The sequence below is a fragment of the Pyxicephalus adspersus genome, chromosome 1 (genome assembly GCF_032062135.1).
Source record: "Pyxicephalus adspersus chromosome 1, UCB_Pads_2.0, whole genome shotgun sequence".
NCBI classification, from domain to species: domain Eukaryota; kingdom Metazoa; phylum Chordata; class Amphibia; order Anura; family Pyxicephalidae; genus Pyxicephalus; species Pyxicephalus adspersus.
In genome coordinates, this window is record NC_092858.1 from 651,208 (window position 1) to 667,161 (window position 15,954).

The 15,954-nt window shown below is 39.0% G+C and overlaps 1 protein-coding gene and 1 pseudogene across 1 annotated transcript; both read right to left on the reverse strand.

Annotated features, from left to right (window-relative positions):
- Positions 1–1,273: 1,273 nt before the first annotated feature.
- On the reverse strand, positions 1,274–2,199 carry LOC140321778 (olfactory receptor 52P1-like; annotated as a pseudogene).
- A 4,748-nt stretch (positions 2,200–6,947) lies between these two features.
- On the reverse strand, positions 6,948–11,869 carry LOC140321779 (olfactory receptor 52P1-like). Its single transcript, XM_072398564.1, has 2 exons — positions 10,959–11,869; positions 6,948–7,002 (listed from the first exon to the last, which is right to left on the reverse strand). The coding sequence occupies exons 1-2, from the start codon at positions 11,867–11,869 to the stop codon at positions 6,948–6,950; spliced, it is 966 nt and encodes a 321-aa protein (XP_072254665.1).
- Positions 11,870–15,954: the final 4,085 nt, after the last annotated feature.

Below are 15,954 nucleotides of genomic sequence, written 5' to 3' on the forward strand. Positions count from 1 at the left end.
GGCTTGTTTCACCTGCATGGAGAACTCCGCATGTTGTCTGTTCACAGCAAAATCTTCCACATACACCCCCTCCCCTCCCCAAATCAACTCCAGGCCTTTTATCTGCTTAATTTATAATGACATAACGAAGGAATTGCCCACACCGGCCCATGAAATAGCCTTTGAGTCAATTGTCCAATTACTTCTCAGCCCCTGAAATGAAGTGATTGTGTTATAAAGGATTTAGTTCCTCACATTTTATGCAATCTTTGTGTACAACCCACTGAATTAAAGCTGAAAGTCTGCAGGTCAATCTGAGTTGTTTCATTTATAATAATTGTGGTAATGTACAGAACAAAAATTAGGAAAAACGTGTCTCTGTCCAAATATTTATGGAGCTAACTGTATATATTTTATTCTGCACCAGTTGTCAACATGTTTGAAGGGTCCCTCTCCGTAGGTCACCACCTTCATTAGCAGATACTTCTTGGTCTCTTAACACACATTGGACATTTATGTTGAATCAAACTATTTAGGTCAAATAATAAATACTTTTGTTCTAGATATGTATATTTATTATTTTATGATATAATAGTAAATTGTTTACATAGAAAAGTGTGGTGCTCTTTTATAACTTTTATAATTAGTGAACTGCCTGCTCAATGCTTAGACAATGAAACCACTGAGCTCCACATGAGCCTGGGGATGTATGTTCCAATCCACAATGTAATGTTTTTACTTTTCCCCTCCTATCAGGTTTTAGACTCAGAGTCCAGGAATAGATAAATCAGCACATCCATCAGAAAACAAACATTCACTTCATTGTTGTTAAACAGTCTACATTAAAGGTTCATTTCACTTGACAAGGTTATGCCAGGTTACAAAGAGTAAGCTTCAAATAGGAACTGCAGCACACCCAATGACACCATACATTTTTTAGTGAAATGAGGAATAGGTTATCATATATGTTTACTTAAATTTATTAATATTTTATATTTATACCGTGCCGTCATATTACTCAGAGCTTTACAAAGCCCAAAGTCATTTCACTAACTTTCCTTCAAAGGGGCTCTCAATTTAATGTCCCTGCCACAGTCATATGCCATTAACTCAGTCTAAGACCAATTTAAAAGGAATGCCAATTCAGATTTTTGGGGATGTTTGAGAAAACCCACAAAATTACACTGATATCATAAAAATCCTTGCAGATAGTCCCGGGTTCAAATCTCAGTCTGGCGAGGTGTGAATGTACATTTAATGTCATGTTGTGATATTATCTTAATCAAACTTTCCTTTAATGATTTTTGAGAGGTTCCCCACAAACAAACAATAAAATTCTCTCTCTGATCTCTGTGGTTTTGGCCCCATAGATTATGGGGTTACACATGGGTGGGATAAGGAGGTAGAGGTTGGCAATGATAATGTGAATATGAAGGGGGATGTTTTTTCCAAATCTGTGTGTGAAGAAGGAGAAGAGAGTGGGGATGTAGGAGATCAAGATGATACAGATATGGGGGCCACACGTGCCCAAGGCCTTGCGACGGGCTTCTGTGGAAGACAGTTTGAAGATAGACCTGAAGACTGCAGAGTATGATACTGTCATGCACAAAAAATCAGACCATAAATCCGACTGATTGTGGTATCCGAGCATGATATCTTCACCACGGCCATGTGTTCACAGTAAGTGTGTGAGATGATATTAGTTCGGCAATAGGACAACCTCCATATCAGAAAGCAAGATGGAGCTGTGAGGACTGAGCCTCGAATTATAGCCACAATTCCAATATTTGCAATAGTTGTATTGGTGAGGATCGAAGTATATCTCAGAGGGTTGCATATGGCAATATACCAGTCAAAAGCCATTGCCAATAAAATAGTGGATTCCATTATGGAGAAGCCATGGACAAAGAACACTTGAGAAAGAAAGGCCCTATATCCAATCTCTGTTGAATGGAACCAAAAGATGGAAAGGATTTTAGGGGTGGTGGTTGTGGCCAGCAGTACATCAGCAATGGAGAGAGCACAGAGGAGAAGACACATGGGTTTGTGTAAAGATTCCTCTGATAAAATAATGAAGGATATTATAGTGTTTCCTGAGACAACTAAGACATACATGATGAACATTGGAATGGAGAACCAGATCTGAATGTCCTCCAATCCTGGGATTCCTATCAGGATAAATACCGCAGGCCATGTAGTCTGGTTTAATGAGGAAGACATCAAGTAACTAGGAAGACTTTCCTGAAAAGCAGAAAACAAAACGTGATAACCTTAATATAAAGCATTTTATTTGGTTTCATTCATGTTTAATGAAATTTGTTTTCCCTGCATAGCTTGTACTTCCCTATGTAGAGGTCACAATCACATTCTTTCTTTAGATCTATGCTGTGCAATAAAATGATTAAGCTTTTCCATTTCTTATTTGCAAATTGTAGATTGAATGAGGGCAATGCACACTGTGTGTCTTGTCCTATACTGGGTTCATCTCTTAGAATCTTTCAGCAAGTATGGCAATACTATGGGAGTGTGTCATGGAAGTATCCACCATAGAGCCATCCACAAATCTATATCTAAAAAAAAAAGTATGATCAGATCTGTATGTAAAAATGTCACACAATACACAAAGTAAAAGTAATACACCCTAAATGGTTATTTGGTGTAGATGGAGTCCTACCATTTAAAACGTGACCTCCCCCCTTAATAGTCCATCTGTAAACAGTCTGATAAACCCAAATCATTCAATCAGAATCTCTGAAATTAGAACACAATACCCTGATGAATGAGAAGCAGAGAAAAGGACTTGTCTAGGTTGTCAATATCAGCCAATCAAAGTGCAGCTTCTTCAAATCACGTTCTATAAAAGAAAGAATACAGTAATTACTGGAAGGAACCCATTGGATGGATCTGAGTGATGCATACTATTATTGCATGTTTCTGGCCCTATGATTAGGGAAATGTTTGTCAGATCTGCCACTAAAATCCCTTTTTTACAATTGGCTCTTCTTTACCGATTCCTTGATCAACATTCTTTGTACAACAAGAGTATGGGAACTGCTGTAGCAAACGAGAGAAATCTTCTTAAAGGCAAAGAAATTCCTTGCTTAAACAGTTGACACAAAAACAGGTGTTTCCAATTGGAGAGCTCCTTTATGTGACTATAGGCAAAATATTTTTGACCTTTTAACATGGGGGAATCCTTAAAATAACTTTCAGGTTTTCAGAGAACCCCTTCCACAATAACCATAATGAAGTTAGCATGGTGGTTAGTAAGAATAATGCCTATTACATTGCTGGACAGTGGGAGTGTCACCCTTACAGATACCCAAAAGATCATTGCTGTCACTTAAACTGACCTTAAAATGAGAGGCACAAGCTGTATGGAACCCGGGTTGAGAAGCACAGCTATAGACAAAATAAATATATTAAAAAAAAATTATGGAAAAAAATCAACCTCAGCTCCTTAATATTGATTTTCCAATACTGTAGTGATATATTGTATATTTTATGTATATTGTATATTGATGAAAGATTCACTTACAACCAAATATATCCCAACCAACATCAATATGAATTTAATAAATCACAACAATGAGACTTGTCAAATATCAAACAATTAGCCCACTAACTCTCTCCATGATGTTTGGAACAACTTACCTGCGGAGTTCCTATAACACTGTGTGCATGTGTACCTAGAAAAATTGATGAATGCAAAGGGCGGTGATAGCAAATTCCATTATTTGGGCTTTCATTGTAATTGAGAGTAAATTATGAACACTTCTATCTGTGAAAGCATTCTTAGGTTACAGCATTTCTTCACCTCTGCCGAAACTTTAGCACAGCATTGTATGTCAGAACCATATAAATGTTATTTAACACTAAGAAGCAGAATTACTTACACTGAATTGCAGTCAGAGGGTTCATGGCTTTTCCTAATGCCCGGCTCGTACATAGAATTAGTGATATCTGTGATGGAAGGTGTGATATTTATACAGTTAGTGAATCTGATGAGGATCTCCTCTCCATGGACGTTCTCCTCTCCTGGCTCCGGACTTTTTTCTGACTTAATAGTCCAAATTTCATAATTTCCCCAAACTCATCCTCAAATCCCACCAACAGATCTTGTTTACAGGTGAACTCAGATACACAAATGGAATGATAAGGGCCTCAGCCCGATTATTTAGTTACCTCTGTGGGTTCCTGTACATCATGGACCCCCAATGACCCGATGCCTTTTATTTTCTTCCAACTCATTATCTCATTTCTACATCATTGCTTCATACAAACAATGAACAAAGAACAATTCTTAGTCTAAGATATTAACAGTTACCCTCCCACCACCCCAGCAACTTGTCTAAATATTCACTCATCAAGACCACAAGTAAACCCATTTTAAGATGATGTGAACCCTTCAAGGAGTTTTCTAATTGGGTGTTACAACCTAGAAACAGGCCAAAGAGTCCAATAGTTGCAGCATGAAGTCCATGTAGTACATGTTGAGGTCAGTACACAGGTACTAGTATTTATAGAAGGAAGTAGATGTGTACTCAGGAATCAAGTAAAAATGGGAAGCCAATGTATTAGGTTTGAAGTGCAAAGTTGTGCAGAGTGGTCAATATAACAGCAGTCAGTACACAGACAGTGGTAGAAAAGGATGAAATGTTACAGCAGCAGCAAAGAGCAGGATACTGACAGAAACACAACAATCTGGCAAACAGTAATACAAGGTATGGTTGGAATAGGAATTTAATGGGAGGAACAAAAGGTTCCATGCTTGTCTGAGGGAGCAATCTAGAGCTTTAGAGGATCAATAGGAAGAGCCACCACCAGAGCCCCGAGTTCGGACCCTGATGTGGAATTCAGATGACACATTTTAGTTTATCTTTGGTAGGATAAAATGGTTTGGGTTCAAAGTATTCACAAAAAGTCACTTCCATAAGTTAAAGATCCCATCATTTCTGGATTTTCTCATATACTTGGCTGGGACATAAGAAGGAAAAACCGAGAAGTATGGGGTGAGTACCAATGGTGAGGCATGGGAGGTATATATGGATTTGCAAAGACAGTCACTTTGCCTTAAGTGTGCTTAATGATTCCTCTTACTGAACCATATATCACTAGGACATCCTGTAGTGAAATGAAGTGCGGTTGGAGGAACCACTAAACACAATGTGCACTAAGAATTCTGACAGAATAGGCTTGAATCTCGCTTGGCTTGTGTGTCATAGGTATCCCGGGAAACTCTGCGCTCCCCTTTATCCCATAAGAAAGGGTGTTGCAGTAAAAAAAGAATAATATTATTAATTTATATAAAAGAGTTATCTAGCCTTTTATGTAAAGTAAACATTTTAGTTTAGGTCTGCTTTAAGGTCTCAGTTACTGAGAACACCCATATATGCTATGCATACTGCCATGCATTGATATGGGGAATTGGACAGCCTAGCTACGGGATTTCAAACAATGGCTTCCTACTTCAGCAGCAGTTTGCAACAATTTTGCTGGGAGGGTAACAGCCGGGGGCCCAATGTCCCTGCAGCCTTGGAGGGCATTCCCTCTGGAGTGCCTGAGCCCTAAGTCCTGACCCCTCCACTCGGGCTCGACTCTGCCTAATGAATCTCCCCAGGGACCCTCCGTACTCCCCTGCCAGACATTCAGCTGCTGCAGGGGGGTCGCAGCCTGGGAGAAATCCTCACCACTGGCAGATTCTGCAGCTGTGGGAGCAGGGTACATCGATGGAATGGGATGCCTAATCTCATGGTGGGCAGGTTAAACTTTGGACTGTGGTGGTAAAAGCGAGTGCCATTGCAGTTTTTTTGCAGAGAAAAGAGTCCGCTTTGGAATAAGTCCAATTTGGTATAAGTCCTGTTTGGGCACAAAAAATTTTGCTTGGTATACATCCTTTGTGCTAGAACTTGTATGGGTCAAAATGAGTCATAACACCGCCTGCTACCCTTATTTACAAAGCCACGACTGCCCACGATCGTCAGTATGCCAGTTGCTACCATTCAGTGAACAACCTACGCTGTAACTCTCTGTGAATTATTTAACATCTCCTCCTCTTCCCTTCTCAGCACCATCCTAGTGGGCACGCAACTTCTCTCAGCAAGGTAAAGTGAGGTTTAATTTTCATTCATTTAATCTAATTGTTTTGTATTTTATGATTAGGCAGTGTTTAAATTGTTTTATACAGCCCCATCTATGTATAATATGACAATGACAATAGGATTTTTTTCATGGGAACGGATTATTCATTTTCCTTTAATTTCTTATGGGAAAAATTTGTTTGGTATAAGTCAAAGGATCTGGAACAGATTAAGGACTTATACCGAGGTACCACTATACATCAGATAATGACATGGAGCAATGGTCCCCCCAGGGGAGCAGAAGTGCCAAATAGGATAAGTCCAGGAGCATAAGGTGGGGTGACTGGCAGCTCAGGTAGGGCTGCTGGGGCAGCATTGTGGGAGTGCAGTGTTTTGGGGGTGGTTCGCTTTTGGTGAAGGTATATATTAAATCCTCATTCTGCCTTTTGCTGGTGCAACCGTATGGTTTGCATTTGCATGACACGGTTCCATTTTCATTGACTGATGCTTGCCCATGAGTTCAATATCATATTCCTATTTTAAGGCATTTAGTTCTGTTCTGGAGTGGGTAGTGAAGGAAATGTTCAGAGGTTGTGCGTTATTGTTGGAGATATTGCAGTATGTGGGAGAGTGTTTCCGTGTTCCATTGGCATAGAAGAAAACTGAGGGTCAAAGTTCTGTCTATCCTGGGAATCATCATAAATACCAAGTGTTGCTTGCCGGCCAAGTAGAAAGTGTTGTGGGAAGAGGTGCGGTCAGCCGTTATTTGGCACAAAATTCAGCTACAACAATTGCAATCTTTATATTGTAAACATAATTTTGGGGCTTGGGTAATGAGGGAACCTGGTGGACTCCTAGTCTACCATCGGCTATACGCCCAGTGGTCATTCAGATGAAATCCCAGTGCCGGTTACACTTCCCTCTCTTATAGAACATGATTATGGTGAGGAACTAGGTGACAACAATGATGAAGAGTTTGAAATTGAAGACAATCTTCGTAAGAGATTTGATCGGCATGAGTTGAGTGATTTGGGATTATCAAGAAGGCTTCAGAACTCCGAGCATCAAGACTGCGTGAGAAAATCTTACTTGAAAAAGGAACAAAGGTATCGTACTTTTGAACCAGAGAAATTCCATTTCTGTAGTACTGTGGGACTGACAATGGCTTTGTGCCATACCATTGTCATACCATACCTGGTTTATTGGAGGAATTGGGAATTCCAATCTATAACTGAATGGCGACTATTCATCAATAGCTCAAAGCGGAGCTTAATGTGTGTCCTAACTGGCCATTCAGTTTCTCTTGGTGAAGAATATGCAGACATAAAGAGAGTCATTGAGTTGTTGCAATATCACAATTGGGTCATCTGACCTTATAATGTTATGCTTCCTTCTTGGTCAGCAATGCGGATACACCAAGTATCCCTGGTATCTGCATGTGGGACAGCAGAGCGTGTGAGAGGCATTGGGGGGAAAGGAATTGGCCTCCAAGATCTGCCCTAAAACCAGGAGATCCAAACATTCACTTGTTGATAGAATGAAGAAAGAAAATATTTAAATATTATATTAAATATTAAAATATTATATTCCTGTCTCTGCACATGAAACTGGGTCTGATGAAGCAGTTTGTTAAAACTTTGCCAACTGTAGGAGATCGTTTCAAGTTTAAGGCCCTGGATAGTACCAGTATTCTCCAGACACCAGTCCCCCAATCTAAGGCCGCAGTCTTCACCTATAACAGCCCCTGCTCAGCCTTGGGAGACTGGTTGTGTCTCCCAGCACTCGGTTGCCCCCAGGACTTGGCCGGCAACTGAGCAGGAGCCCACAGATGCGCAGTAAAGACATTACCAGGGAATCCAGAAACAAGCCGAAGTCAAACACAGGAGATCAGTCCACCAAACAAGGTATTAGAAAAGGCACAAGCGGAGTTGGGGTCACAGGCAAGGGTCGGTCCAGGCTGAACTCAAGCGGATAGTCAGGGACAGGCAAAGGTCAGCAACAGAAAAACACTAAGAATCTCTCCAGCACAGATAAGCCCAGCTAACCCTATGACAGGCACAGAGACTGGAAGCAGAGAGGCTATGAAGCCCCAGCAGCCAAATACAGCATGGGATTACACAGGAATCACTCTACTAATCAGCTGCAACACAGCTCCAGTTCCACTCAGCTGTGCAGCCTCAGTGCAGAGGATGCAGAGAGGGAAAACACAGCTACAGGGAAACAAGGATGCTGCAACCCTCAGAGCTTTAAAACCTAGAATCCCTGTGCTACTGCGAGCGCAGCTGCAGGAGAGAATAGGCCGAGCGTGCCCTTTTGTGGTGGGGCACCGCTTGATATTGTAGGCCCAAAGAGCATCTCCTAACATCAAGTACCTCATTTTGGCATTTCCTAGCCTGTCACTCGAAAAAATAAAGGCCGGTGTGTTTGATGGTCCACAGATTCGGCAACTCATCAAAGATGAACATTTCATCAGGACAATGTCAGAAGTGGAAAAGAATGCTTGGTTATCATTCAGAGCCATTGTCAAGGACTTTCCTGGAAACACACGAGCAAATAATTACACAGAAATTGTCCAGAAACTCTTGGAGAGATACAAAATGCTTGGTTGCAATATGAGCATCAAGGTTCATTTTCTGCATAGCCATCTTTCTAACTTCCCGGAAAACCTTGGTGCAGTCAGTGATGAGCAAGGTGAATGATTCCCCCAAGATTTGAAGGTCATGGAAGGACGGTATCAGGGTAGATGGGATGTACATATGATGGCTGACTATTGTTGGAGCATCCGGCGGGATTGTCCTAACACTGAACACTCCAGGAAAAGATAGAAGTGTAAATTTTTACCTTAACCGCTTACCTGATTATTTTCAAATGTTTTACTGTAAAAAAAAATGTCAGAGTAACAATAAATCCTTTGTATGAACAAAAGAAATTTAAATAAACAGTACATTCAAGTTATTATTTCATTATTTTTTCACTGTATGTAAAATTTGTATGTTTTTTGACAACAATGCAAGATACCCTGTATCATAAGAACTGGATGTGATAGGAAAAAACTGGGGTCATTTCTGGATTCACTACCCAAAAATTATTAAAAAACAAGCATAAGATGTAACTCAACAAAAAATGTGTTCCCCAGTGTTATTTGAGCATGGTTGTTTATGGGGTGTGATGTTTAGGTACCCAAAAGGTAATCCATATAAATGCAGAACTATAGGAGATACAATGTTTCCATCTGTGATGTGTTGATCTTTTCTTCTGGCTTATTCCTATATATATGGACATTGTAATACTGAGAGAGTGATCTATCTATAGACCCCAAACATTGCAAACTATAATAATGTTTTCTATTAGGTAAGTATACAGGACTTTTAACTTTCAAGTATCTACATTTATTGAATTCTCCATATACAAAAGTTTCTTTAGGTTTGTTAGTACAAGGTTCTGAACTAATGCAGGGGCTTCTTACTGATTTGTTACATGAAGAAGTTCACGATATAAACAATCTTTTGAACCTGTTTCACTTGTAGAAAGTAGGCTGAACTCAGTCATAAGTCTAAGATAATATTAAAGTGTTTTTTATCACAGGCTATAACACAATGGTAGGGTCTTTTCAGAATTTTTTTGCTATTGTCAAATTGTAACAATGGATCTGTTATGGATATCTGCCTCTCCTGTTGGAGGCGTTGTATACCTGGTTATGATGAACTTCCACTGTCCACCAACAGATGGCCACATCTAAGAAGAACTTATTATGCAAACAGCTTGCAGCTCCCTATTTAAGGTTTTGTCCTTCCTTCAGTCCATGCCTGATCCTCCATGGTATTTGGCCTGCTACCTGCTGTGCTCCCCGGCCCTGATCCTGTTTCTTGTCATAAGACCTGTTGATCCTGACCTCAGCTTGTTGCTACCCATGCTTCCTATAAGTTTGTTAGTTGTTTTTGACAGTGTTTATTATTTTTTGGATTGTCACAGTTTTGTTTACCTTAAATTTTACTTTGGCACCATTCTTGAATCTAAACTTGATTTCACCTATCAGTGATCTCACATCAGTTTACTGCCATTAGTGATCATCTGCCACACTGCTTGTGTAGTTCATAACACGATCTTTTAATGTGTCACCCTTCTTTTGGAATCTGGAGAGCTCAAAACAATTTTTACAGATCCTTACAAATAGGCCAATGGGTATACTACTACGGAATGTACTTTCAGCTGTGGGTTTGCTATATTAGGAAGACAGGAGGCAATTATTTGGATCCTTTGAAATATGAAAATCTAAAAACAGGTGTGATCACTAACCATAGTGAATTAAAGATTGTAGGAGTTCATAAATTGAAGAACCTATTTAACTTTTCACAACCTCTTTGCCACAAAATGAAAATGTCATCGATGATCCTTTACCATCCCAAAACATGGGCTACATAGGCGGACAATGTGATGGGACACATTTTTACTTTAGTTACACAAGTTACTAAGTATGGGTAAGCTTTAAATAGGAATTGCACCAAACCCAATGACCCGTACATTGAGAAGTATGTCATCAAACATGTTTATGCTTTTTTATTTTTTCTCTTGTATTTACATAACCGAGATATTGCGCAGAGCTTTACAAAATAAAGAGTCATGTCACACTCCAATGTACCATAGTCATATGTCATTAACACAGTCTAAAGCCAAATTGAAAGGGAAGCCAATTCACCTAACTGCATGTTTTTTTGGGGATGTGGGAAACAACTGGAGAGCTTTGAGGAAACCAACTTAAACATTGGTAGGCCGTACAAACTCCTTGCAGATAGTAGCCTGGCCGAGGTTCCAATGTACATTTAATGTCATATTGTGACAATACCCTAAACTCCTCTTTAAAAACTCTTAAGAAGTTTCCCACAAACAAACAATGAAATCCTCTCCCTGATCTCTGTGGTCCTGGCCCCATAGATTATGGGATTACACATGGGTGTGACAAGAAGGTAGAGGTTGGCAATGATAATGTGAATATGAAGGGGGATGTTTTGTCCAAACCTGTGAGTAAAGAAGGAGAAGAGAGTGGGGATGTAGGAGATCAAGATGACACAGATATGGGGGCCACACGTGCCCAAGGCTTTGTGACGGGCTTCTGTGGAAGACAATTTGAAGACGGTTCTACAGATTGCGCAATATGACACTGTTATACACAAAATATCTACAGGAATTACTAGCAGAGCCACTGTCAGACCATAAACTCGATTGATGGTGGTATCTGAGCATGATAACTTCACCACGGCCATGTGTTCACAGTAAGTGTGTGAGATGATATTAGTTCGGCAATAGGACAACCTCCATATCAGAAAGCAAGTTGGTGCTGTGAGGACTGAGCCTCGAATTATAGCCACAATTCCAATATTTGCAATAGTTGTATTGGTGAGGATCGAGGTATATCTCAGAGGGTTGCATATGGCAATATAACGATCAAAAGCCATTGCCAATAAAATAGTAGATTCCATTATGGAGAAGGCGTGGACAAAAAAGAGCTGAGCAAGGCAGTCCCTATATCCAATCTCTGTAGAATGGAACCAAAAGATGGAAAGGATTTTAGGGGTGGTGGTTGTGGCCAGCAGTACATCAGCGATGGAGAGAGCACAGAGGAGAAGACACATGGGTTTGTGTAAAGATTCCTCCGATAAAATAATGAAGGATATTATAGTGTTTCCTGAGACAACTAAGACATACATGATGAACATTGGAATGGAGAACCAGATCTGAACGTCCTCCAGTCCTGGGATTCCAATCAGGATAAATACCGCAGGCCATGTAGTCTGGTTTAATGAGGAAGACATCAAGTAACTTGGGAGACTTTCCTGATGATGAGAAAATAAAATGTGATAACCTTAATATAAAGTGTTTTACTAGGTTACAATTATGGTAACTAAATTTGTTTTCCTTGCATAGTTTGTCCTTTTAGATGTAGAAGTCACAAACACGTTCTTACTTCATATGTATGCTGTAATTTCTATAATAGTGATTAAGCTTTTCTATTCCCCTTATCTCATTGGAAATTATAGACTGAATGAGGGCAATGCACACTGCGGTTTGAGGATTGTCTGCCATGCAAGTATCCACCATAGAGCCACCTACAAACCTATATCTGAAATGTCATATTATCATCAGATCTGTATGTCACACAATACATTAGGTAGGCACATCTCCTTCATATGGGTTGCCTTGTATGCAAATCAGAACAGGTGTTCCCATTGAAAGATTTCATTTCTATGTGTCTATAGACAGAACTAAACCTGTTAACATACAACAAAGCATAGTCCAACCACTGGGCTAAGCCAAAGCAACCATCAATAATACTTGTATGAAGTCATCACAACAATGATACTTGTCAAAAAGTGAACAAATACATCTAGGTTAGCTTCTAAAGCTAAACATGCCTAGCACAACACCAGAAATATTTTATACTTTTTTCTATTTTAAGGCAAAGAGAATAACCAAAACGGGAAACAATTTTAGAAGTGAGAAAAGATCATCTAGATGAATAATAAATTGGTGAGCTGGAAAGTTTAGTACAGCAACACTAAGCCGCTGAAAGATTATCTCTCATACTGCTTTTTCCAGAACAAACACCGAAAAAACAATTCTGTAGCAGGACAAGGACACCAAATTTACAACCAATGAATTATCTCCTCTCCCACATTCCTTTTGCCTGGCATATATTAGGTCTAAAGTGAGAATATGTTTTAAAGCATTAGGAATATTGAGGTTTTTAGTTTAGATAGCATATGTGTGCAGAAAGGGGTTTCCCAAATATTTATCTTTATCATGAAGGATCACAGCCATTAAAGTGTATTTCCTGCAATGACAATATAACTATTTCATACTGTTCCTGTCCAATTATCTCATTCCTTTCCCACCTCAAATCAAACAATATTTACTACCTATATATGGCAAAACATTGCTCAAATATTTAAATATCTAAATTTAAATCCGTGAGAGGTTTAGGATTACCCCAATACATTACTATTATAAAGCAGCTATAATGGACCATTTACTGGTGGAAGCCTTCCACAGACAAAATATGGGTTTGCCAATCTGAATCAGCTGAGCATGTGGGATGCCGGGAGACCTGTCCAACAGCCATGGATGATTTAAAAATGGTGCAAAAAAAAGTGTTGCAAAAGGGTTGATCATTATCGAAAGGTCTCCAGATGAAAACATCCACTGTGCCAGTGATTAAAGCCAACAGGAAGAAAGAATTTCCTTTTGATTATGTTTGTATGAATATTGAGTTGCAAAGAGAAGCTACACTAGTTTCCAGCTCCTCCTGAAAAAGCAGTAAAGGTAACTGTGAAATGTCTTGAGGCTGCCAATAAAGGCAAAATCTTGTTGTCAAACTAGTTCTAAAAGGAACATAAGACTCTTTGGATGTACAATATGGCTCTGTATGTGGAAAGAATTGAAGATACAATGTACATATGAAAAGTATGATAAATTGGCAATAATGTATATGTGGTTCATGTATCATATATATGTATTTTATTGTAAATTAATAATAAATTGTATTTTAAATTGTCCTGCAAAAAGATCCATGTTTGTTTGGATAGTGTGAAAGTGCTTGTGTGTTTCTGCTTTGTTCATGCCCTGCTCTAATCCTTATTTGACTTTGCTCCCACCCCGATCCCTAAACATCCCTTTATCACAGCAGCTTTATCCATCTGGGATAAAAAAAGCATGACTATTTTTACAAAAACTTCATCATATAATCTTCCTATATTCTCAAACTTATTGGAATGCCAAATACCTCACCTTCAACTTCATAATTGGGAATTAATCATATCCACTACGATTATACCATGATCAATTACTTATGTACCATGATCTAAGTATGTCCAAGCCGCTTCTGATTTATATGGCTGTCTCCAAATCCATATACCTTTCTATCAATACACTCCCTCCCAATGGACACAAAACTAAATCCCAACATGTGTAATTGGCTTCCCATCACACCAAAGCTATTTCAATCCTGTGCTCTGCATATCCAACAATTACCTCTCTGGTGTAGATTGGCATAATAACATCAATACAACTCAGAAAGTTACTCTTTGTGCTAATTGTTTTGAGTTACTTCATAAAATGATACATAGATGGTATCTCACTCCATGTAAAATCCCTAAAATGTATCCAAACTCTTCTCCCCTATAGTGGAATTCTTATGGGGGGATCTGATATCTGCACCACATGTTTTGGCAATGCAAAAGCTTGAGATCGTCTAGAAACTCATTCTTTAGATTAATAAATATTCTACCCACCATACCGATACAAATATCCCAATATATTATACATTGGATGTAAAAGTCTTCCCTCTTCCTTCAGAATTCCTATTATTCATATTCTCCTATTGCAGCTTTGCCTAATGATGGTAATACCCAGTGTTCCCATGAAAAAATGTTTGCAATAAATATACAAATTACTTAAATTCAAAAGAAATTATGCTTCAACACCAAAATGCAAAGTGCAGTTTTAACTCAGGATTTTTGGTAATCTTTGCTCCAACCAACGATATGTACCATTATTCCGTTGTATTATTCCAGTGTATTTCACCCTCTTCTCTGTACTTCTCCTCCCGATTCCCTAATATTTGACTGTTTTTCCTTTGTTAAGACATTTTAGACTTCATTGTGTACATAAAGTATTCTTTAATGCTCCTTTTTTTCTTGTTACTATTACTTTTATACTTTTATTTCTATAAAAATCAATATTCTTTTTATCTTCAGTGTAAAGAACAAAAAGGGCCCTGGAGGTGGCGATTTGGCCCACACAGCCCCGATCTCATGGAATGTCTGCGATTACTTGAAGGGAAAAAAGGTTTAAGACAGCCGACATCCCCAGGAAATCTGAGGTTAGTTCTCCAAAATGTTTGGAACAACTTACCTGCCGAGTTCCTTCAACACTCTGCAAGTGTACCCAGAGGAATTGATGAATGCAAAGCAAAGTAACACTAAACATTGATTTATTGACATTTTTCTCCTGTTCATTCACTGTGCATTGCTACAAGAAAACTATGAACACTTCTATCTGTGAAAGCATTCCTAGGTTATAGCATTTCTTCACCTCTGCCGAAACTTTAGCACAGCATTGTATGTCAGGACCATATAAATGTTATTTAACACTAAGAAGCAGAATTACTTACACTGAAGTGCAGTCAGAGGGTTCATGGCTTTTCCTAATGCCCGGCTCGTACATAGAATTAGTGATATCTGTGATGGAAGGTGTGATATTTATACAGTCAGTGAGTCTGATAAGGATCTCCTCTCCATGGACGTTCTCCTCTCCTGGCTCCAGATCCTTTCTTGATGTGATAGAAATTTCATCATTTCCCTAAACTCATCCTCAAATCCCATTGACAGATCTTGTTTACAGGTGAACTCAGATACCCGGATGGAATGATAAAGACCTCAGCCCGATTATTTCATTACCTCTGTGGGTTCCTGTACATCATGGACCCCAAATGATCTGATAAGTTTAATTTTTTTTCATCTCATTATCTCACTTCTACATCATTGCTTCATTAAAAGAAAAACAAGTAAAAAGTTCAGGCTGTGTCAGGCAGTCTATGTGTAGAGACACAAACTCAGCAAAGATACTTTTAGTACTGAGAGGAGAATGAGAGTGATCCCTTCTTAGCGTTACCCTTCGAAGTAGCAAGGTCATCTTTTCATTTAATTGGATTTTAATGGGATAGAAGAAGAAGAAGTAGCCTTTAGAGTAGAATAAAGACAGCAAAGCAGGAAATTGCTCATTCTTAGATATTGACAATTACCTTCCTGCCACCCCAGAATTTAAATGTTCACTGTTCATGGTCACAAGTAAACCCATTTTAGAATGATTTGAACTCTTCAAGGAATTTCCTAGTTGAGTA

What these genes read in the sequence shown, in the direction of transcription:
- LOC140321779 (XM_072398564.1), bottom strand. Translation starts at nt 11,869, where the DNA reads ATGTCTTCCTCATTAAACCAGACTACATGGCCTGCGGTATTTATCCTG. An exon ending in ACCACAGAGATCAGGGAGAG is followed by an intron (nt 7,003 to 10,958) that starts GATTTCATTGTT and finishes CTAGTTCCTCAC; the next exon opens with CATAATCATGTTCTATAAGA.